Below are 23,703 nucleotides of genomic sequence, written 5' to 3' on the forward strand. Positions count from 1 at the left end.
GTGTGGCTCTTCCACCTTTCTCACTAGGACCTCCCTTCCCAAGATGCAGTTGGATTTGAAGGAGAACCCTCTGCCGTACACGTCACATGTTGCCACCCTCGACCTAATTCTAACGCGCGCAGTCTGCCCTCGGTCCGCCAGCGCCTGGCCGGGCAGGGGTCCTGGCATTCCAGTGCGGTGTCGGCTCCTGTCCTCTCCACTCTGCCTCCGAGAACAGAAACGGTTTCACAGCGGCCTGGCCAGGCAGCAGCCAGTTCTGTCTCCGGGTTACTTCCCCGCGCCCACGTGAAGCGTGAAATGCAGCGCAGTGTGTGGTTCCGCCTTCCCAATAAAGGTTTGTGAGCTGGTCCGGCGTGTCCGTCCGTCTGTGCGGGTGTTTCTGAGCGAGCCCGGGGGGGGGGGGGGGGGGGGGGGGCGCAGGCGCGTTCGGATCCGTCACTTCCCGCGGCCTCGTTGCGTGTGCAGAGCTGTGGGAGAGGAGGCCTGCAGCACGGCCGCAGCGACTGCCGTCGGAAGTGAGGCCGTGTGCACCGCTCGCTAGGCCTCGGAAGGGGTGCACTCGGGGCGGGGGCTTAGGACGTTCGGGACTGGGCAGCCTTCGCCGCTCTCCCCCCAGAACATTCCACCCCGGAGAGAAACGGTTAGCATGCGCGCTCTGGCCCTGCCTCCGGTGTAGTCATCCGGTGTCTGTCCCCGGCGTGGCCGGCTTTACCTGGTGGTATGAAATGGGACTTGTTTCTTAGGTCCTCATCTAAGGATGTTTCCCATTAGTCTGTAGAGAGAGGGAGGGAGAGAGGAGAGAGGAGCACCGGTGTGACTGCCTTCCGCACTAGTCCCAGCGGACGGGGGACGAACCTGGGACCCATCCGTCCACGGCTGGCGCGCTGACCACCGTGAAAGTGGCCGGGGCTCCAATGGGGTTCTAACCTCGTCCGCGTCCAGGGCTCATCCCTGAGCGCACAGTCCTGCCTTTGTACTGCCAGGCCACGCTCCTGGCACAGGCACGCACACGCCTGCTCACCACTCGGCGCCGGTGGACACGGGTTTCCCACTGGATCACGCTGTGAACTTCACAGGGTTTTGTGTGGGCGCCTGTCCAGTTCCGGGTAGATCCTGAGGAGTGAAGTGACTGTTCCCCCGGTAACCGTCTAACCCTTTGCCAGACTTCCAGAAGGCTGTCCCACCGGATGATCCTACCAGCGGCGGCGGAGAGAATTCCTTTTCCTCACCTGCCCGCGCAGACCCGCCGTGGACAGCCTTCGCGGTGGGGGAGGGGCCGGGGTCTGCATCCGCCTGGTGATGAATGACGCGCCGCGCCCACACGCCACGCGTGTACCAGCCACCCGGCGTCTCCGTGTCCCCTCGCTCCGCCGCGGGTGCTGTGTTGTGTCTGGCCTTCCCTGCGTGGGCACCGCCTGGCTGGCATGCCCTCGGGCCGGGTGGAGACCTGAACGGGGCTGAGGACGCTGTCAGGGCTGGCGTGGAACGCTCCTGCGAGGCCCTCGCCCGCCGGCCAGGTCAGCAGCCGCTGCAGTGAGACACCGAGAACCCTGCCCGGCACCTGCCCGGCAGCCCTGCAGTCCAGGTCGCGTGAGAGAATCGGTGGCCCCGCCACGGGGAGAACAACCGTGGACTGGCGTGCAGTGCTGAGTATCGTCTGCCACCTTTTTGTTTATTTTATTTTTTTTTTTAATAAATTTGGAATTCTTTATATATTTTATTGATTTTTTTCAGAGAGGAAGGGAGAGAGAGAGAGAGCTAGAAACATTGATGAGAGAGAAACATCGACCAGCTGCCTCTTGCACACCCCCTACTGGGGATGTGCCCGCAACTAAGGTACATGCTGTTGGCCGGAATCGAACCCGGGACCCTTCAGTCCGCAGACCGATGCTCTATCCACTGAGCCACATTGGTTTCGGCTGCCACCTTTTTAAATGTTGTTAGCTGTTAGTCCTCACCCGAGGAGATTTTTCCTGTTGGTTTTTACAGAGAATGGAAGGGGAAGGGAGAAAGACACATCGATTGGTTGCCTCCTGCACACACCCTGACTGGGGCCGGGGGTCAAGCCTGCAACCCAGGTACCCTGCCCTTGACCAGAACAACCCACAGCCCTTCAGTCTGTGGGCCAACACTACCCACTGAACCACACTGGCCAGAGCTGTATATATTTCCTAATTTTCATCACCATTCTTATCATGTTTATATATATATATTTGGTTTCAGAGGGAGAGAGAGAGAAACATCAATGATGAGAGAGAATCATTGATTGTTTGCTTCCTGCACATCCCTGGGGATTGAGCCCACAACCCAGGCATGTGCCCTTGGCCGGAATCGAACCTGGGACCTTTCAGTCCGCAGGCTGACGCTCTATCCACCGAGCCAAACTGGCTAGCGCAGCATCTGTTTGATTTGCAAATATTTCTCCCATTCTGTGGGTCTTAAAGCACACACGTTTTTAAAATTGTTGAGATCTAATGTGTCGGTTTTATTTCTTTTGCTCCTTGTGCTTTTGGCACCACAGTAAGCACTTTCCCCAAACGCTGTGGCCGGACCAGCCCCGTGTCACTGGAGTAGCTTTCCACCAGCGGTGCTTCCCCGGGAGCTCAGCCTGTCCCCGGGGAGGGGCCGGGCCCTGAGCCCAGGCGGCTGGCGCCACAGGAAGCTCCTTAGGGTGTGCATCGTTATGCTTGCCTGTGAAGAGCCACAAAACCATCGCTAATGTCCAGGATGTCGGGATTTACAAACCAGAGGATATGGTTCATGTCCAATCCTGTTCAGCTGCCCATCAGGTTCTGTCCCAGGTGCTGATCACACCCAGCCCGTGTTTGTGTTTGTGTTTGTGTTTGTGAGACAGCCACGCCGGTGACCGGCCTCCACCTCCGCAGCAGCCGCCGAGGAGTGGCCAGCCCGGCAGCTGAGTGCGCCGTGTTCCCGCGTCACCGCCCCGCCCAGCCAGCGCCCCGGCTCACAGGCAAGGGTGCGGCCAGAAGCTTCCAGAGCAGCCACGGGCCAGGAGGCGGGGGAGAAAGGGGCCCAGGTCAGGTCCAACCCCGAGGCCCACCCTCGTGGAGGACATGCCCCCCGGCCCGCCAGCAGCCCCGGGAGAGCTGCTCCTCCGCTTCCAGCACGAGGCCCGGGAGCTCCGAGGCCGGGTGCCCGTCGGCCACCCTGGACCCCGTCGCCGGCCCAGCTCACCGGACCTCACCTCAGTGCCCGCGTTTCCACGAAAAGCAAGCACGTCACATTCACAGGCTAACCCAGGCCGAGTGAAGGAGGCGCGGCCTGTGGTCCCAGAGTTTGACTTGCTTGATGCAGAGGCCTTGCCTTGGAAGGGGCACGTCTTGGGTGTTTGAGAGACATCCATTGTCAGCAGGGGTCGGGGCTTCTTTCCCATGGCCATCTTTATGTACATGCTGAGTGGCCAGATTATCGTCTCTCTACACATAATATGGCCACTCTGTGTGTGTGTGTGTGTGTGTATATATACTAGAGGTATTAGAGGCCCAGTGCATGAATTTGTGCTCCTGGCCAGCAGGAGGGGACATGGATGGTTGTCCGGCCTGTCTGCTGGTAGAACTCCTGATCAAGGGGACATTTTGCATATTAGCCTTTTATTATGTAGGATGTTCACTGAGTGGCCAGATTATTATGCATTCAGAGATCATCATCATCTGGCCACTTAGTGTGTGTGTATGTGTGTGTGTAGTATTTTTAACTATTTCAGAGAGGAAGAGAGAGGGAGAGAAACATCAGTGAGAGAGGACCATTGATCAGCTGCCTCCTGCACACCCCCCACTGGGGATCAAGCCCACAACCTGGGCCTGTTCCCTGACTGGGAATCGATCCGTGACCTCCTGGTTCATGGGTCCACCCTCAACCACTGAGCCTCGCTGGCCGGGCCCCACTGCCATCTGAGCAGCAGGAATGTTGGGAGGCTGTTCGAGGGGCCCTTCCTGACGAAGGTGGGGCAGCAGCGACCTGAGGCCACCTCTGGGACAGGTCAGCCGTTCAGTACCTCCCTTTCCTTCCCTGCACCCAGGGCGGAGTCACCGCTCTCAGAGCCGTCACGGCCCAGATCACCACCAGGCTGCACACACAGCGAGAACGTACCGGGAAGGATGGCTTCACCCCGAAAACCTGCCCGGCCAGTAAGGCAGCCGGCAAGCCGAGCGAAGCGGGGCCTCCTGTCGCACACATGTGCACGCCCACGCTCCCCGCCCACCGCAGTGCAGTCTGGGCTCTATCATTGCGCCCGTGCATGGCTAGTTAGCCCACACCGCCCGTCTCAGCGAGAGGCACGGGGCCAGCATCGCTTAGGAGCTGTGTCCAGGTCTCATGGCAAAGCTGAACACCGTGCGAGTGTTTGCTCTTCAGTGAAACCCTGCCACGCCCCGGCCAGGGAGCTCAGTGCCGATACACCACGGTTGCAGGTTCGATCCCCGGTCAGGGCAGACAAGAATCAGTTGAGTGTGTAATTAAGGGGAATAGTAAGTCAAAGTTCCTCTCTCCCTCTTCCTTCCTCTCTCTAAAATCAATGAAGAGGAAACGAAATTACAATAAGTGAATAAGTGACTGCTGCTGGGAATCCATTGGTGCTTGGACATCTTTTCATCTGGGAACTCCCTTCCTCGTAGGGATGGGATGGCTGCGCACAAGATCCGCAGGAGAACGTTCGCGGAGAGGAGCGGCGACCGTGAGGAAGGAGCTGCTACCTGGACACACACCCCGTTCCTTCTCGTCGTGTCCCCTGATGCCGGTACGTAGCTGGCACCGTGCTGTGACGTGCTTTGGCATGTGAAACCACGCATCCGCGTGCTGCGCGTTTAAGACACGCCTGCCTCGAGGTGCTGAGAGCAGGCACACCGGGTAAAAAATAACCATGTCCCTGCGTTCAAGGTTTGTGGTTGTTTAACTGTTTTCATGAGGAGCCCTGGCTGGTGTGGCTCAGTGGATAGAGCATCAGCCTGGGGACTGAAAGGTCCCGGGTTTGATTCCGGACAAGGGGATGTACCTTGGTTACATCCCCAGTGGAGGTGTGCAGGAGGCAGCTGATCGATGATTCTCTCTCATCGATGTTTAACTCTCTATCCCTGCCCCTTCCTCTCTGTAAAAAAAAAAAGATAAAATATATTAAATGTTATGATGAAAATATACGCAAAAGTCAAATAACAGACGAACCTCTACGTGCCCCTGGCCTCGGCCTCTGGAGGAGACGCTCTCTGTGCCACAAACACGCTGCAAACACGGAGTGTGAAACCTCAACAAGGACAGGGACGCCGGGGACCGTTTTGGACACCAAGTGTTTTATTGTGAAATTCCCAGCAGAGCGCTCATCCTCAGTGCCTTCTCGGAGCCGCCTGTAGGAATCCAAATGGGAACCTGGGCAGACAGGCCTGCCGCCCCACCAGCACACACATCCACAACCCTGGGCCCCACTGGCGGGTCTAAATGCACAAACCCTCTCGGGTGTGTTTATGGTGACCCCAAGGGGCCGATGTCTCCCTCCGACGGTGCCCAGACACGGGAACGGAGGCTGTGGGCGGGGCTCTCGCGTGGCCAGCGCCCCCCGCTGGGCCTGCAGTCCCCGTGGATGCAGCCAACACTGCGAGAACTCCGGGGTTACTTAGCATCCGCAGAGACATTTATAAAAACACTGCTGGACTTGTTAGGACTACAAATACCCACCCACCCTCCGCCCATGAAAAAAGCAGTTGTTACAAAAATACAAAAAATAGACTCCCTCTGCTCTGCTCAGCGCCGCGGGCGCATCCCGCCGACGGACCCCGCCAGGGCCCGCCCGGCACCAGGGCCCGTCTCCTAAGGACGGCGCAGTCCCAGATCCGGCCCCTCGAGGCCGCGGCTGCCTCTCTCTCGGGGACGGGGCCGCCGGCCGGGGGGCCGCTGGGAGTTCGCGGGCGCACCCCGTCGGAAACTGGAGCCGGGAGGCTGCTTTCCCAGCTCACTGCTTCTCAGCCCAGCTGCTTCCTCTCCACCTGGGGACTCGCTGGGCCCCAGACCCCCGTGCTGGCCTTGGGCTCCCTGACTGCCCGCTGGGGGGGGCACACCTGCTCCCGCTCTCCGGAGGGCGGCGGGGCCCGGCCGGTGTGCTAAGCCAGGGCGCGGCGGCCAGGGGGGTGCCCACCCCGGCTGGGACGTGCAGAGGCTGCGGGAGCCTGGCGGTCTGGGAGGGCGGCAGCCAGCAGCAGGCGGAGGCCAACGCTGCTCGAAGGGAACCACGTGTGCGCACTTCCCATCGGCCGCACGTGGCCACCGCAGTGCCGCCGGGCGCCTCGGCCAGCTCATGGGCAGGAAACGGGCCGACGCGGTTGGCGCGGACTCGGCGGACACGGTGGGGAAGGTGACTGTCCCGTCCGCGGGGAGGCCCCTCGGGCTCCAGGACCGTCAGGGTCGCAATTCCTGCTCTCGCCAGCAGAGGGCGGTGTGTGCCACGGCTCCGCGGAGCCCTGGGCGAGGGCCTTTGTGGAAAAGCAGGACGGAGCCTCTGGCATCGCCAGGCAGACGCCCCACACACGACGGGCCCGGGTCCCCGCCAACCCGCCACCCCCAGAGCCTCGTGGGGGCAGAGTCCTTGCTGCCTGGGAGCTGGTCGCCCGGCTCACACCCCCTCGTCCCCTGCAGGACACGAGGAAAAGGACCCACCACCAGGGCCTGGCATCCATCCCCGGGGCCCCTGCTCGCCTGCAGCGAGACGCACCGTCTGCCTCCGGCCAGAAGGGGGCGCCCCGCGGGAGGCTGGGTTCTGCACCAAGGGTTTTATTTCACAGATCGCGTGGCGCCGGGATGCCCAGTCCGCTCCAGGGGAAGCCCTGCATTTCCAGCCTCTCGTCCCTCAGACAGCCTCTGACCCCGCCCGCTTTCCACCCTGACGGGCGGCAGCAGGTCCAGACGGCGCCCCCCACAGGCGGGCCACGTCCCCGCGACTTTGGTTGCATCAGAAACGAGAAGAAAAACAGGGCCTCTGGGACACCCCATTCACGTGGGCTGGGAGACGGGCTCCCACGCAAGGCACAAAGGATGGGGGCTGGACGGCGAGGAGGGACCGGGCCCCGCAGGCCGGAGGCAGGTCGCTCGGAGGGGCTCGGGGGCGTCCAGGAGGCGGCGGGGCCTCAGGCGAACTCCTCGAGGAACTGGACGTGGAAGTCCTTCACCCTCTGCAGCACCGTCTTCAGCTTCTCCACGGGCGGCAGGATGGTGATCCTGGGGGGGAGCAGGGTCAGCCCGGCCGGGGCGGGCAGCCCGGGAGCACGGGGCCGGGGAGCGGGGGGGCCAGGGGGTACCCTACGGGGCCGGGGGCTCGGGGGGACCGGGGGCTCTGGGGGGGCAGAGGGGCAGCCCAGGGAGGCGGCTGCACGCGTCTCGGTCCTTCGCCAGCCCCGCTGGGCGCCCGGGCCAGGCTCCTGCGAGAGCCGGGGGCGGTACCTGAAGTGGTAGGTGCCCTCCCGCTGCCCGAAGCCGCTGCCGGGCACCACGCAGATGCCCGTCTCCTCCAGCAGCCTCATGCAGTAGAACATGTCGGGCGCCATGCCGTGGGCCTGGGGGACAGCGGCCTCGGTCACACGCTTCACACAAGCAGCCCCCCAACCCCGCACACACAGCAGAACCAGTTCCTTCCCGGGGCCAGGCCCGCCCCCCGCCCCCCTCCCCCCTGCCCTCCCTCCCTCCCCCTCCCCCTCCCCCCTCCCTCCCCCCTCCCTCCGAGGACCCGCCGGACGCCGGTGTCCGTGGCTGGCGCAGGGGATGGGCCTGGGGGGGGTCTGAGGGTGGAAGCACTTGATCCTCCAAGCAGGGTCCGTGGAAACTGTTAGAAGCGGGTCTCGGACCCTCCGGGCTTCCTGAACCCCAAGTTCGCGGAGGGAAGCTCTGGGGCAGGTGGCCGGGAGAGGGGACGCGCGAGCCCTGCTCAGGCCCCAGCGCCACGGGCCCAGGTCGCCCGCCGCCATCAGCACGGCCAGCAGGGCTGGGCCTCGGGGTGGCCTGCACCCCCCGGGCCCATGGCCCGCAGGCCCGGGAGCCGGGGAGCCCCCCCCCCCGCCCCCAGCACCCACCTGCGCGGCCTCCACGGCCTTCGGGGGCAGGAGGAGGCGGGGGAAGGCGTACATGGCGCCCTGCAGCGGGTTGCAGCGGATGCCCGGGACCTGGTTGAGCAGGTCTTCCGTCAGCTTCGCCTTCTCGGCCAGGTTGCTCAGCACGGCCTCCTTCTCCTGCGGGACAGAGCGGTCAGCATGTCACCCCGACGGCCCCGCGGACGCCTCGAGGGCGAGCCCGCCTGCTGAGTCCCGCCGGGTGTGTCTGCTGTCGAAAGGGTCTGACCGCCCGGCCGGCCGGCGGGCGCCGCGGTCCGATGCCCGGTCAGGGGGCAGGCCGGGGTGCGGCTCCATCCCCAGTGCGGGGCGCGCAGGAGGCGGCCGGCCCACGATTCTCTCTCTCATCATGGATGTCTCTCTCCCCCTCTCCCTTCCTCTCCGACATCAATGAAAATAAGTATTTTTAAAAAGGGTCCGAATGGCCCGCGTTAAGCTGAGATGTCTGATGAGGCCAGAGGCAGGCCCGGGGCCTGGAATCAGTGCTGTTCCCCGCTCCCCTGGGAGTTCAGGAACACCCCCCTGGGGTGCCCAAGACACATGGCCTTCTCTCTGGGTGCCCCTCGGCGGGGCCCACGGGGGAGGGAGAGGAGGGAGGGCCGCACCCACCCCAACGCTCGCCCCGCCCCGCCCCGCCCCTCCGCCCCGCCTCCTGCGGTGCTCCCGCCCGGAGGGACCACACGAGCCCCCGGGAGCGCCCGGCCCGGCCTCACCCGGACGAACTGCGCGAAGGACTCCTCGCCGGGCCGCGGCGGGTTCACCACGATGTCCATGGCCGCCTGCCCCGACACGGGCGGGCACAGGCGCACGGACAGCAGCTTCACCAGCTGCCCTTTGATCTCGGGGTGCAGGTTGACCACCTCCATGTAGCCGCCCCGGTAGCCGCACCTGGGGGAGGGGGCGGAGGCGCGCTGAGTGCCGTCCGCCGGCCGGAAGCTTCCGGGGCGTCCCCACGCGGGACGCCCCGGCCCCCCACGCCCTCCGAACCCCTGGCGGACGCTCCCGCTGAGCCCGGACCGGGCGCCCCCCGCGAGCACACGGGGCGTCCCGCACGGCCTGGCCGCCAGGGACACCCCGCACCAGGCTGCCCCCGACCAGCTCCGGGCGTGCGGCCCGTCGGGCGTCTGGGCAGCAGCAGGGCCGGCCGGGGGCGGGCAGCGGAAGGCGGGGTGAGGGGACACCTACTCGCCCATGTAGCCCTTGGAGGTGGAGTGGAAGGAGGCGAGCTCCACGTTGCTGGAGTACTCGGGGCCCAGCTCCCACAGCACCTTCTTGAAGGAGTGGAAGGTGCAGTTGGCGGAGTACACGTTGTCCTGGTACACCTGCGGGCGGCGGGCGGGCGGGCGGCGGGCTGCTCACGGGGCCTTCTGGGAGCGGAGGCCGCCCGCACGAACCCCACCCGGCCTCCAGACCTTCCCACCGCACGACGGCGGCGAGGCGGGGCCGGCCCGGCAGTTTGGGATGGCTCAGGCCACAGTCTCAGAGCGAGGCCTCCCCCCTCCAACGGCCAAGAAGCTCGGCCAGCCTGGACGGCCCCGCCCCCACCCGCCCGCCCGCCCGCCCGGCCGCCCGCGGCCGCTGTACCTCGTCCGCCAGGAGGAACAGCTTCTCCTCCCACGCCAGGTGGATCACGTCCTCGATGCACTTCCTGCTCTGCACTTGGCCTGGGACCCACAGAACAGGCCGAGCTGTGAGTCCCAGGTAAGGAGCCCCAGGGACGCGGGCGCCGCCCCTCCCCGTGTGTGCCTGACGGGGTATCACACAGATAAACACGGAGTGGCCGGTTACTGCGGTCTCTGCACGCACAGTCACCTGGCCACTCCGTGTCTGTCCTAGAGAATAAAAGGCTAATATGCAAATTGTCCCCTCGACCAGGAGTTCAACCAGCAGGCAGGCCGGCCAACCGCCCATGTCCCCTCCCCCTGGCCAGGCTGGCTGGACCCCACCCATGCACGAATTCATGCACTGGGCCTCCAACACACACACACACACACACACACACACACACACTCCGAGTGGCCAGATTATTGTGTGCTCAGAGATCACCATCATCCGGCCACTCAGTGTGTGCGCACAGGCATTACTTGTATGTACACAGGTATCTGATGCAAACCAGTACGCCGATTAGTTACCCTTTTGTCACAAATAAAAACACCCATCCTCTCATCTATGCTAGAGCATCAAGAACACGTCTGAAACGGTACAGACGGAACCTCATGATGATCAGCTGGTACCTGGCCTTGAACTGTCTAGGCCCGCGGTCGGCAAACTCATCCGTCCACAGAGCCAGATTCCAACAGGACGATTGAAACTTCTTTTGAGAGCGAAATTTTTTAAACAGACTTCTTCTAACGCCACTTCTTCAACATAGACTCGCCCAGGCCAAGGGATTTTGTGGAAGAGCCGCACTCACGGGGCCAGAAGAGGCGCAGGTGACTCGCGAGCCGCAGTCTGCCGACCGCGGGACTAAGCACTGAGGCAGCTCCTGGGCTGAGGGACCAGCCAGGGTCCCACCAGGCAAGGCCGCCAGCCGCCTGGAAGCGAGCGCAGGGTTCTGGGATGCAGGGGGCGGTGGGGCAGCACCCCTGAGGCTCCAATCACAGCGGAGCGTCTGGGAGTGGGGCCAGTGGCTGGTTCCCTGGAGCCGCTGCTCAGAATGCAGATGCCCGCCAGGCTCCGGGGTGCAGCCTGGCCTGGCCTTGCTGAAAGGCTCCCTTGGTGACTCCGAGGTACCGCCAGGACGGAGGGCTGCTCCCAGAGCGCAGCTCCACGGCGCCCTCCTGGGCCCTGTCCCGGCTCCCCTCCTCCCAGGAGAGGGCGCCCTTGCTCACGGCACCCGGCGGCATCCTAATCGCACGGGGCCTGCGAAGCCAGCAGCCCGGAGACCAAACCGGGCGGGACTGTGCTTTTTGCTTTTTAAGAAAAATAAGCAAAATGAGGAATGGTTTTCAGCTGGTGCAGGCAGTTCCTGCTTTTGTTTTTATGTGGCATTTCCTGCTCGGGCCTCTCGGTCTGGCTCCTCCAAGAAACACAAAACACCCCCCCACACACACACACACACACACACACACACAGGGCTTTTCAGAACAACAGCCCGAGGCCCAGGATGAATGGCTGCGGCCTGGGACCCTGAGGAGGGGATTGCAAAAGCGAGGACAGGAGGGAGGAAAACTGGTCTGAGCGAGAGCACAGCCTGCCCAGGAGAAGAAGGCAAACTGCCCGTAAACGTTCACACTGCGAATCCCGACTGGACGGGGCTGGGAGGTGGACTGGGAAATACGATTGGGAAAGCAAGAGCAAAGGGGACTTACTGTATTTTTCGGACCATAAGACGCACTTTCCCCCCCCCCCCCCCCCGCAGAAGTGGGGGGAAAAAGTCCCTGCGTCTTATGGTCCAAATATAGCCTCCACATATACTTTAAAAAAAAAAGTTTTTTTTACTTGCCCGGCTCTGTGTGGTCTCTGTGTGCTTGCCCGGCTCTAAAATGGTTCTAAATGCTGCTGTTTACTTTACAGGGTTGATTACATGTGTTTATGACTGTGATGTTGGGTTTTAATGCACATAAAATATTTTAGGACACTATTTGTTTCAGAATCTTTTTTTCTTCATTCCCTTCTCTAAAAACTGGTGCGTCTTATGGTCCGAAAAATACGGTAACTGGCGGCGCCCAGACGCCTGTGCCCCAGCCCCGCCCCCGCCCCGCCCCGCCCGCCCCGCCCCGCCCCGCCCCGCCCCGCCCCGCAGGAAGCGGGAGCACACCTGTGGGGTTCCCGGGGTTGATGATGCACAGCACCTTGGGGTCGCAGTGCTCCTTGGCCTCCCGCACGGCCCGCCGCAGCTCCTGCACGTCCAGGGCCCAGCAGTTGTCCTCGTCCAGGTAGTAGTTGACCTGCACGGCGCCCAGCTCCGAGAGGACGGCCGAGTAGAGGGGGTACTGGGGGATGGGGATCAGCACCCCCGTCCGCGACTTGCCGCCCCCGGAAACCAGGATCTTCAGGATCGTCTGCGGGAGCAGGTGGCGCGGTATGGGCCCGGCCGCGGACGGCACCGGCGCCGGCACCGGCGCCGGAGGCCCCACCCGGCCGCCCAGGCCCGGGAGCCGCGCTACGACCCCAGGGGCGGGGCACCCCGCTTCCCGGCCTCACTGACGTCTGTGAAATGGGTCTGCGCGGGGCCGGTTCCCAGCACCGGCCGGCAGAGGAGAGCGGCCGGTGGCAGGAACGCGGGCGCCTCCCCCGGCCCCTGCAGCTGTGCGCTCGGGGGACACCCAGGCTGCCGCCCCGCGGGCTCCGGAGGGCGGACGAGGTGAGGCCCGCAGCCCCCGGGCCCAGCTCCCTCCCAGGCTGCCTGCGGCGGAGGCTCCGCGCGGCCCCCCCCCCCTCTGCCCCCCCCCCGGGCGCGGCCCCCCCTCCCCCTCTGCGCCCCCCACCCCCACCCCCGGGCGCGGCCCCCGGCCCTGCTGCCTGCCGCACCGTGATGCCGTCGCTGGCGCCGGTGGTCAGGTAGATGTTGTCGGGGTCGGCGGGCACCCCGCCGTCGCGCCGGGCGATGTAGGCGGCCACGTCCTCCCGGATGCAGTTCACGCCCTGGCTGGCGCTGTAGGAGCCTGAGAGACACCCAGCGACAGTGACCGCCAGTCGGCCACGTCCCACCAGCGCCTCACAGGACACGGCCCCCTCTCCCGAACCTCCCGGCCAGAGCACCCGCCCCCGCCCCCACCCACACCCGCACCCGAGGGCCCTCTCAGGACAGCCGGAGGGACAGCCCAGGGGCGCGGAGGGCGGGCAGAGGACAGAGGCCCGGGCCCTGAGCCCCTGCTGGGCAGTGCGAGCATCCCTGCCCCGCGTTCCGGAACAATCGGGCGTGCAGCCTACAAAAGCTCTGAAAACAACGGCGCCCCACCCCCCGGGGTCTACAGAGGGAAGCCGATCCCCCTTGCTGGGCAAGGAAAGAGCAAAACTAAACAGAAAAACCACCGGAGACACCGAGAGCAGAGGCCTCAAGGCCGGAGTCCCGGCTCCAGAGGAAGGGAGAGAGGAGGTCATTTTCACTTCACCTCCCGGGCCTGGCTCTGGGGGGCCTGGCTCTGGGGGGCCTGGCTCTGGGGGGGCCTGGCTCTGGGGGGACCTGGCTCTGGGGGGGCCTGGCTCTGGGGGGCCTGGCTCTGGGGGGCCTGGCTCTGGGGGGGCCTGGCTCTGGGGGGGCCTGGCTCTGAGGGGCCTGGCTCTGGGGGGCCTGGCTCTGGGGGGGCCTGGCTCTGGGGGGGGCCCGGCTCTGGGGGGCCTGGCTCTGGGGGGGCCCGGCTCTGGGGGGCCTGGCTCTGGGGGGGCCTGGCTCTGGGGGGCCTGGCTCTGGGGGGGCCCGGCTCTGGGGGGCCTGGCTCTGGGGGGGCCCGGCTCTGGGGGGCCTGGCTCTGGGGGGGCCTGGCTCTGGGGGGCCTGGCTCTGGGGGGGCCTGGCTCTGGGGGGGCCTGGCTCTGGGGGGGCCTGGCTCTGGGGGGCCTGGCTCTGGGGGGGCCTGGCTCTGGGGGGGCCCGGCTCTGGGGGGGCCCGGCTCTGGGGGGCCTGGCTCTGGGGGGGCCCGGCTCTGGGGGGCCTGGCTCTGGGGGGCCTGGCTCTGGGGGGCCTGGCTCTGGGGGGGCCTGGCTCTGGGGGGCCTGGCTCTGGGGGGTCTGGCTCTGGGGGCGGCAGGCAGGGCTGGGCTGGGCTGGGCAGGGCCTGGCTCCCAGCAGAGAGGCTCTCAGGCCAGGGATGGAACAGCGAGGGGGAGAGGGGGACTGTCAGACCCACAGAAGCTGCCCAAAGGGGGCGGGGCCTGTGCAGCACCATCCTTCCCTAAGGATGGACCTCAGCCCCAGGCCCAGCGGGTGAGCTGGGGCGGCGAGCAGGGGGCTGGAGCCTCCACTCCGCCTCCCTGGCCTCAGGTTCAACCCTCGGCTGACGGAGGGCCGTGCCCACGTGGGCTCCCAAGACCAACCCCAAATCCAGCCTCCAGCCTCCCGTCCACCACATGCCTGTGCTGGCAGAACCCCATTGTCCTCCGATCAGAAAGATCAGAAACTGTAAACAGCCGGGATGCTGCACCAGAGACGGTTTGTTTAGAGGAGACCATGGTGGCTCCAGCCGTTTCCTGACCACACAGTCTCCGAGGAAACCTTTACTAATATTTACTGACCTCTACCTCTGTCTGCCACCGGAACTGCCTGCCTAAGGGCTGGACGTGCTTCCAGAATGGAACACGAGGCTGGCAGGGCCTGGGCACCGGCGAAGCCCTCCCCTTGCTGGGCTCTCCGCCCGGCCCCCATTTCCAAATTACTATTTCCCGTCTCATCATTTGCCCGCTCCAGATCCCAAACCTCGAATCACGCGGGACGTGGCTTTTTACAAAAAGATGTACCCCATTGCCCTCACACCGGACCACCGAGGACCCAGCCACCCGCACGCTCACACCCGCGCACGACCATCGGCTCGCTCACTGCCCCCGCCCTCCGGGCCAGGTGCCCTCACCCAGGCTGTTCCCTCCGCAGGCCTGCAGGATCCGCCGGGCTCGCTTCTTGGCGTCTTCCGGGAAGCTGGGGCTGTCCAGCAGGTTGGGGTAGGTGCACAGCGCCATCACCTGGGAGACAGAGGCACAGGCTGGGCTCCTGCACACACACCCCCACCCCAGAGAGCCGGGGGGGGGCACCAACAAGCTCGTCAGGACCACTCCGAGGCCGTGGGCTCCGAGGGAGGGGTGCTCGGTGACCGGGGCCTCCCCAGAGGAATGGTGGGGACAAGGAGGCTCAAACTCAGCCACCCGGACCCCACCCTGAGGCACAGCCGCCCCGGAGCCGGTCCACCGGGAAACCCCCCACCCCTCATGGGTAAGGTGACCAGACGTCCCGCTTTTGGCGGGACAGCCCCGATTTTTAACCATTTGTGCCGAGGCCTTTTAAAGTCCCAACTTTTTTAAAACGCCTCGGGGCAAATGGTTAAAAATCGGGACTGTCTGGTCACCTTACCCATGGGCTGGGGAATTTCAGACGGTTTTGCAAGGGCCAGGGGCTGAGGGAGACAGCGAGCGAGCGAGCACTGGGATTGGGGTGCCTGCCTCGCCCTGAGGGGCTGGCCCGGCGGGGAGGGGGCAGAGGTGAGAGGTGAGAGAGAGGTGAGAGGGGACGGCCAGCCCGCCCTCCCAGGCCCCTCACCTGCCGGAGGAAGGTGATGGGCTGCTGGCCCATGGCCTGGGCGTCCCCGATGTTGGCTCGGATGACCTCAGTGAACGGCTTCTTGATGCCCTGAGCACACAGAGGGTGGCAGCTGGTTTCAGGCGCCTCTCGGACGCTGGATTCCCGAGGCCGCGCGAGGGTCCCACGGACAGAGACCGGCAGCGCCCTGCCAGCCTCACCCGGTGTCCGGCACCTGCCAAGCCTGGGACCCACCGGGTCCCACCGACCCATCCCCCAGCCCGTGAGGCAGAATTAGCATTTAAAAATATATGTACTATTGATTTTCCACAGAAAGGAAGGGAGAGGGATAGAGAGCTAGAAACATCGATGAGAGAGAAACATCAGCTGCCTCCTGCACAACCCTCACTGGGGATGTGCCCGCAACCAAGGCACATGCCCTTGACCGGAATCGAACCCGGGACCCTTCAGTCCGCAGACCAACGCTCTAACCACGGAGACACACCGGTACTGGCATAATTAGCATTAATCTCACTTTAAGACGTGGATGGAGACTTCAAAGGCTGCAGACACGGCCCCGAGGCCACACACACACACACACACACACACACACACACACACAGCGCTGGGCCTGCAGCCAGAGCCACAGCATTCTTACCCGCCCGCCCACCCGCTCCACCTCCCCGCCACCCCACCTCCCCGAAGGCCACAAGGACCGTCCTGTTCCAGGGCCCCGGGCCCAGCTGCAGCCACAGCCCTGGGCGGCCTCAGAGCCGTGTCTGAATGAGGGTCCTGGGCACACGGGGCCGAGCGAGGCCAAGGTCACAGGGAGTGGGGGGAGGGAGGCCCCCCAACCCCTGCCCCCGCCTCCCCCCGCCCCCAGGGCAGCTCGGCCTGGACAGCCCAGTCACCGCCCTCCCCGAAGAGCCGTCAGCAGGGGGCACTCAGGGTCACTCCCGCAGCCCTGGCTCTGCAGGAGGAGGAGGAGGGCTGATTTCACAGGAGGAGCACAGTGTTGGGAAGAAAAGGCCGGCGGAGAACACCAGGGCCGGCCAGAGCACAGAGCTCAGAGCGGAGGAGCCCGCCGGCCGCTCAGGACCCGAGAATCGAACCCTGCCCTCCTGGTTCCTAGGTCCACATGCAAGCACGGAGCCACGCCGGCCGGCAAAGCTGTCCCCTTTTCAGTCAGTAATATGCACCTGACGCAGAAAGCTGGGGGCTTATGGGATAAAGCAGCTGCCAGGCAAGTGTTCCGGCCCTCCTCCCCCAGAAATCCTCCAGGGGCTTCTGGAGGGGGGACCGTGAGGAGGGCACCCCAGAAATGACCTTCACAAGCAGGGCCTGGCCCGTCCCCAAAGGCCACGTTTCTGGGGGGAAAGAGGCCTCCTTACCCCCCCTTTCTGCAAGCCCTCGGGGCTGGCCAGCCCGGAGAGTGCCGGGGCATGGAGGAGGCAGTGTCCCCAGGGCCAGCGGGCGTGGCGCTGCCCCCGCTCCGGGACTGGGCCACGGGGACTGGGCCACGGCACTGGGCCACGGGGACTGGGTGAGAGGCGCCCGAAGACGGGCTGTGGGCGTGTGGCCTCAGGGCTCCTCTCGCAGGCGCAGGCGGGAGCCCAGAGGCTGGGGATGGGATGGCCGAGGCCACGGACACAGGGGCGGGCCTGACACATCCCTGGGCACAGGCCTGGGCTCCCAGCACGGCCCTCGGTCAGCGCCGAATCGCCCAGCCCCCAGGCCGGGCCCTGAACGCAGGTGATGCCCACGGCTGGCCGGCCCGTTCCCTCGGAGGAGCCACGCTCCGGCCGGGAGGCAGCGCAGCTGCGGGCGCCCCGCCAGCCCTGTGGGAGGATAATGCCTGGAGCCGGGCCCGGCCGGCCTGCGAGCTCCGCCAATCGCGGGCCTGGGAACACCGAGCACCTCCTTTCAAGGTCCCGGACCGCGATGGATGAGCTGGGGGCATGCCCAGCCAAGGACGCGGTTCTGGGAGGACTCTGCCCACCCCGCCTCCTGGGCCTTCGGTGAGTCCTACATCACAGATTTCTTTATTTTTTGTTAATCCTCCCCGGAGGGCATTTCCCTCTTGGCTTTTAGAGAGGGCGGGGGAGGGGGAGGGAGAAACACTGATGTGAGAGAGACATGTGCCCCAACTGGGACCAGGGACTGAGCCTGGAATTGAACCCAGGGCCCTTCAGTCCACAGGCCAAGGCTCTATCCACTGAGCCACACCGGCCGGCCAGGGCCGAGTTTCTCTCTTTTAAAGGAGCTGCTAACTGGAAAGGAAATGACCCATCGATTTCACCACCTGTGCCCTGCCCCCGGCTTCCAGGCACAGCCCGGGGCCTCCGTTACCTGCTCTCACCCTGATGTGGACAGCAGTGACCTCACAGCCTGATGTGGACAGCAGAGGCCACACTTCCCTCCAGCGAGGGGTGCTCGGCCCCAGCTGCTGACTTAAACCACTCCCGGCTCTCAGGGCCCAGCACCGAGCAGGAAGGACAGGGAGGGACAGGGCTGATGGGTCTGAGCCCGGCTCCCATCCCGCTCCCGCAGCTTTTAAAGTGAACACGCACCGGAGGCTGCCGGGCCAAGAGGAAGGAAGGAACAAAAGCCCCACACGGAGGGGCAGGAGAAGGCTCCCTCCCTGCAGGGCACGCCCCCGGCCCCCGCCCCCGCCCCGCCCTGGAGCGCTCCAGGCCCAGCTCCAGGCCCAGCACAGGAGCGGGAAGGACAGGACTCCAGGGGAGCCACCCCAAAGCCAAACACGAGCCCCATGGCCAGCGAGGCCGCTCCTGTTTGCAGAGCACCTGGAGACCGGACAGCGAGAGGCCTGGGCAGAAAAAGCCTGGAGGCTGGCTCACCCCAGGCCTCCCCCGGCCACACCCCTGCCCGTCCCGTCCAGAACCGAGGGGCCCACTTAGAACCAGTCCAGCTTTCACCACCGAGCTGGGCCAAGCCACCCACCTCCCCCCACCCCCCAAAAAAGGCGGGGAACCCAGGGCTGAGGCACCGCTGAAGCCGGCACAATGCAGAGACTGTCTCTGGGGCGAGGGGTGGGGGTGGGGGTGGGGGTGGGGGGAGGGGACGGGCTGTGCTGGCCGGCTGGCTCTCTCACCAGCACCAACAGCACAGGCGCCTGGGACCCAACAAAAGAGAGGGCACTGGACACCGCAGGAGGACAAAAAGGACGGCTCAGTTCACACAGAGGCAGGGCGTGGGGCGAGGGGCGTCTGTCCCAGACATCAGCCAAGGTGGCCAGACGTCTCGATTTTTTTTTTAAATATTTTTATTGATTTTTTACAGAGAGGAAGGGAGAGGGATAGAGTTAGAAACACCGATGAGAGAGAAACATCGATCAGCTGCCTCCTGCACACCTCCCACCGGGAATGTGCCCGCAACCAAGGTACATGCCCCTGACCGGAATCGAACCTGGGACCCTTCAGTCCCCAGGCCGACGCTCTATCCACTGAGTCACACCAGTTTTGGCAGATGTCCTGATTTTTAACAATTTGTCCCTCGATTTTTAACAATTTTGGAAATAATCGGGACTTTTTTTAAACGCAGTGGGGCGCGGGGACAAATGGTTGAAAATCGGGGCGTCCAGTCACCTTAATCATAGCGTGTTTCCGACTCAAGTGGCCAAGAAACGTCTACCTGCCACCATCGCGCCCCACCCCGCCGAGGGCCCTTCGGGGTCCCTCACCTTCACCCCCAAACCTCGCACGTGACAGCCCGAGCCCAGCTCACACGTCTCCGTCCCTCCCGTCTCCCTCTGCCCAGCGACTCTCCAACCAGCACCCCCTGCTCCCCACCTGCCCAGGCCCCACCTCCGCCAGGCGCCGCTCACAGCCCCTAGCTCACGTCTGCTCTGGCTGCTGAGAAGTCCCACCGCCCCCTAAGGACTGGGGAGGGGCTCAGGCCCCGGCACAGAGCAGCCAGCCCCAGCCGTGGGGAGGCAAAGGCAGAATCCCAGCCAGTCCTCGTGCTCCTCGGCGACACCCAGGCTGGCGTTTAGCGAAATGCAGAGATAACCCTGCCCCAGCCAGCTCTGGGAGCAGAGAAATCAGCTTCCAGGAAAGCGATAAGGAAAGCGATAAACTTGAACCAGGTAACCTCTGCTTTGTGATGACAGGGAGATGGTTATCACTCTGCTTGCCAGGTATCAGCCAGGGGCAGGGCAGGGCCCCACCCTGCCCCGCCAGCCCCGCCCGGCCGGCCACCTCGGGGCCAGAAATCAGACCGCCAGCCTCGGAGCCAGCTTCACACTTGGCCCCGCAGGGAGCCAGCGGGAGCCGCTGACGCCGGCCGGTCCTGCTCTCGGTTTTGAGTCAGCAGAACGGGGTGTCCCGAGCGAGGTGTCTGCAGGCCGGGAGCTCCTCCAGCCCCGAGGGGCCCCATCGGAATGAGGACCGAGTGCCACGGCCGTCACGGCCCCTGCCTGCCCTGGGACAGTGAGTGATCTGGGGCCTCTGAGAGCAAGATCCAGGCACCTCCCCGCCCCCACTCGGGGCCAGAACTCTCCTGTCCAACTCTCTAAGCTCTAACCCTGGCGCTCACCCTGTGCCATGCCCCTCCAGACGCCACTTCACGGTGGCACCTCCAGCCCCTGCCAGCCACCTGGCTGTCCCGGTGCAGAAAGCCCTCCTGATTCGCAGCTGTGAACTCTGCTGTGAACTCAGCCAGGATCCCACCAAGAAAGTCCCGACCAACGCCCGAGGGCCCATCCTGACTGCGCGGCCACTCACAGGGGCGGCTGTCCTCGGACAGAGAACCGACTGTGGCTGCAGATCAAGGTCCCAGAGGGGGCGGGTGTGTGTGTGTGTGTGTGTGTGTGTGCGCCCTGGACCTGGACCAGGCAGGGCCCCCTCCGGCCTGCTCTTGCCTGGGGCTCACTAGGGAAGGACCCCAAAGGTCTCAGACATGGAGAGCGCAGGCTTGGGGCACAAGCCGGACCCCTCCCCAGCGATCGCCTCCCCCCACCTCCACCCAGCACCCCATCGGGCCCTCCACTGACTCAGGCCCTGCACTCTGACCTCCCGTTGCTGCTGGTTGTCTCTTTATCTCCCCCCCCCCCCGCCCCCAAGGGTCCGGATTCCGGGCGAGGAAGGAAGGCAGCCCCCCAACTTGCAGCGCCAGGCACCCCGCGGCTCAACAAGTGACCCGAACCCCGGGAGGGCCGTGCTGTGCGGAGCACGGGCACTGGGGGTGAGAGGGTGGGAGGAAGGCAGGTCCTTTCGGGTCCAGCTGGACCGAAGCAGGAGCCGCCTCGGGGGGAGGAGGGGAGTGGGGCGCGCGGACCCGGCGGAGGACGGCGGCTCTGCGCCCCCATCGCGCCCGCCGGCCCCGCGCCCCCCGGCCCCGCGTCCCGCGCCCCAGCCCCGCGCCCCGGCCCCGCGCACGCTCACCCGCTGCAGCTCCAGCTCGATCTCGCCCGCCTTGAGCACGATGGGGCCCCGCACCGCGTACTCCACCGCCCTCACCCGCGGGTTCATGGACTCGGGCGTCAGGATGCGCTCGCGCGGGGCCCGCTCGGGCCGCCCCGGGAGCACCGCCGGGGCCTCGGCGGCCGCGCTGCTCCGGCCGCGGCGCCAGGGGCCCCGGGTCCCGGGGCAGCAGCCCCGCCGCACCCACGCCGCCGCCGCTCGCTGCATCGCGCTCCCGCGCAGGGACACCTTTGGCACAAAACGAAAAAGAAAAAGAATTAAAAACCACGCGGCTCACAGCCCACGGCCGGCACCCGGGCTCCCGCCCCCCAGCCCGGCCGGGCGACCGCCACCCGCCGGGCTCCGGGACCGGGCGCCCATCCCCCGGCGACCGGACCCCCCACGCGCGGCCGCGGGGCCGGAGCGCGGCGCCGTCGGGGCCGCGGAGGCCGTGCCCAGGGCGGGCCCGCACCGTGCGCGTCGCCGCCCGGCCGCCCCGCTAGCGCGCGAGCCTCCCGCCGCTCCCGGGCTCCGCCGTCCGCTCCCGCATCCCGGCGCCCGCGCCGCCCGGCCAGGTCCCTGCGCTCGCACACCCACAGCCGCGAGCCCGCCCCGGCCGCCCGCTGACCCCTGGGCTTTGTAGTTCCCCGGGGTATTTCTGGAGCCGGTGTGGGGACTGGGTGGACTACAAGTCCCATCGTGCCCCGCGCTGGCCTGCCTGGCGGGGCGGGGCGGGGAGGAGGCGGGCACCGGAGTCTGGCTCCGTCCCGGGCTGGGCGGGCGGGAGTCGGGGTCTGGCTCAGCCCCCGGGGAGGGGGGTTTAGCCGGGGCTCGGCACGTCTCAAACTTCTGTGAATGCAGAGCTGTTTGCGGATTCTCCCTGGAGGCGCGTCTCCCGCAAACTCCCCGCCACCCCGCCACCCCTGGAAGGAGGTGCAGCCTCCACCGGTTTCATCATCCAGGTGGCCGGCGGCGGGGAGGAGTCTGGGGCCGGACGGCCACCCTTTCCCCTTCCGAACGGGGAGCTCCGTGTGGGCAGCTCGGAGGATGCCCACAGCCTGGAAGCGGGTGGAAGGTGGGGGGTCCCGCACCTGGCGGAGCACGTGGTCGGGCTTCTTCTGGTCCCGCCGTCGGGGCTCTCCCCCACCTCCGGCCCCTGTGTATCTCCTCCCCGGCATCGGACATGATCCTGCTCAGTCACTGTTCTCTGGTTTACGGTCCTCCTCGGTGGGAGCTCGGGAACGGCTGGGGCAGCGCGTGTCCTGCATGACCGCCCCTCTGAGCGCTCCCAGCAGCCGCTCTACACGTTGCTGGAGAATGAATGAATGCTTAACACAGGATGGGTTATGTTTACATTGACTTCAGAGAGGAAGGAAGAGAGAGAGAGAGGGAAACATCAATGATGAGACTCATTGATCTGTTGATTGGCTGCCTCCTGCACGCTCCACCCTGGGGATCTGAGCTGGAAATTTTTTTTTTTCTCCTTTTAAATACATTTTATTGATTTTTTACAGAGAGGAAGGGAGAGGGATAGAGTTTGAAACATTGATGAAAGAGAAACATCGATCAGCTGCCACCTGCACACCCTCTACTGGTGATGTGCCCGCAACCAAGATACATGTCCTTGACCGGAATCGAACCTGGAACCCCTCAGTCCGCAGGCTGACACTCCATTCACCGAGCCAAACCGGCCAGGGCATCCGCTCTGGAAATTCTGGGCCTACACCAGCTCCTCCCCAGCCTCTGTCTCTGAGGCCAGGCTCCCGGTGACTCCCTGGGAGCTTAGCTTTCCTAAGATTCCTGCCTCCCACGTCCTGTTCTCACCTGCTCTGCCCACTTAGGGAGCTGCACTTCCAGACACTCCCCACCCCCCACCTCCACCCCAAACACGTAACCTTGACCTGCATACGAGCAAAGCGCAGGCCCTCCCTGCTCACCGAGGGTCAGTGCGCGGCCGCTGCTGTACCCCCACCCACCGCCCCACCGGCCAGGCCCGCGCTGGTTAATGTGCAGGGGCTGGAAGCGCTGTCTCAGCAGGCAGGGGGGTCAGGAGCCCGGAGGGGGTGGGAGACGGGCATCGTCAGGGCGGTGCCGGGAGAGCTGGGGGCTGGGGAGGACGTGAGCCTCACCCGTGTGACTGTCTCAGGAAGGAGCACATTCGTCAATTATTCACATCATCAAAAATGGACTTTACAACACACAGTGCGGGCGGAATGGCAGGTCCTGCCGCTGGGTGACCTTAGTGGGGAGAGCGTTCCTTGCCCGGGGCCGGGAGCCCTCAGAGGACGCGCTCCAGAGAGCCGAGCGGGCGCCTGCCCTGTTTCTTTCTTTTTTTTCTTTTTAATATTTTATTGATTTTTTTACAGAGAAAAAGGGAAAAGGAAAGAGAGTTAGAAACATCGATGAGAGAGAAACATCGACCAGCTGCCTCCAGCACACCTCCTACTGGGGATGTGCCTGCAACCAAGAACATGCCCTTGACCGGAATTGAACCTGGGACCTTTCAGTCCACAGGCCGACGCTCCATCCACTGAGTCACACTGGTCAGGGCCGCACCCTGATTTCTTTTCTTTTCTTTTCTTTTTTTTTTTTCCCCCGCACCCTAATTTCTTGATGAACCCTTTCTAGGCCTCTCCACCGCCAGGCCTGCCGTGACCTGGGGGAGGGCAGGGGCGGTGGGCAGAGACGGGATTGAACTTCCTCTATAATGCGTATCGCCGCCGTCTTCAAGAACCCCAGGTCCCAAGCGGGGTGACACACAGGGGCCCGGGGAACAGGAACGGTGTGTGGGCCAGGCCTCCCCTTCACACCCCGAGCGCTGAGTCCCCCTGGCCCCGGCTCGGCCTGGCACCCAAGGGCCCCTGGCCCCTCTGAGGGGCAGTGGCAGCACCTGGACTGATGGCCCGCGGAGCCGGCACAGTTCATTCCGCCCTGACAGGTCACAGAGACCTGCCCCGCTGAGGTAACTGCCGTCCCTCTATTCCCTTTGTGTGCTCGAGTCCTCGCGGGCGCCCA

At 65.1% G+C, this 23,703-nt stretch overlaps 1 protein-coding gene across 2 annotated transcripts; it reads right to left on the reverse strand.

Moving 5' to 3' along the window:
* Nucleotides 1–3,076: 3,076 nt before the first annotated feature.
* Nucleotides 3,077–20,959, reverse strand: GPT2 (glutamic--pyruvic transaminase 2). Of its 2 annotated transcripts, XR_006741771.1 has the most exons (12): nucleotides 20,671–20,959; nucleotides 15,290–15,379; nucleotides 14,610–14,718; nucleotides 12,576–12,709; nucleotides 11,863–12,106; nucleotides 9,687–9,766; nucleotides 9,288–9,424; nucleotides 8,816–8,990; nucleotides 8,067–8,222; nucleotides 7,441–7,553; nucleotides 6,889–7,218; nucleotides 3,077–3,107 (listed from the first exon to the last, which is right to left on the reverse strand). XR_006741771.1 is itself a non-coding variant. In XM_036439487.2 (11 exons), the coding sequence occupies exons 1-11, from the start codon at nucleotides 20,914–20,916 to the stop codon at nucleotides 7,128–7,130; spliced, it is 1,575 nt and encodes a 524-aa protein (XP_036295380.1). In that variant the 5' UTR covers nucleotides 20,917–20,959; the 3' UTR covers nucleotides 5,292–7,127. The 2 variants fall into 2 exon arrangements, 1 of the variants encoding a protein (XP_036295380.1); XM_036439487.2 differs by lacking the exon at nucleotides 3,077–3,107 and having other exon boundaries at nucleotides 5,292–7,218.
* Between the last annotated feature and the right edge of the window lie 2,744 nt (nucleotides 20,960–23,703).

Source organism: Pipistrellus kuhlii, unplaced genomic scaffold (assembly GCF_014108245.1).
Source record: "Pipistrellus kuhlii isolate mPipKuh1 unplaced genomic scaffold, mPipKuh1.p scaffold_m20_p_159, whole genome shotgun sequence".
Classification (NCBI taxonomy): domain Eukaryota; kingdom Metazoa; phylum Chordata; class Mammalia; order Chiroptera; family Vespertilionidae; genus Pipistrellus; species Pipistrellus kuhlii.

Excerpts from the sequence above, each read along its gene's own strand:
- GPT2 (XM_036439487.2), bottom strand. The coding sequence starts at position 20,916 with ATGCAGCGAGCGGCGGCGGCGTGGGTGCGGCGGGGCTGCTGCCCCGGG. Across the intron at positions 7,554-8,066 it reads AGGCCGTGGAGGCCGCGCAG|GCCCACGGCATGGCGCCCGA; the intron begins GTGGGTGCTGGG and ends GCTGTCCCCCAG. Across the intron at positions 7,219-7,440 it reads GAGGGCACCTACCACTTCAG|GATCACCATCCTGCCGCCCG; the intron begins GTACCGCCCCCG and ends GCTCCCCCCCAG.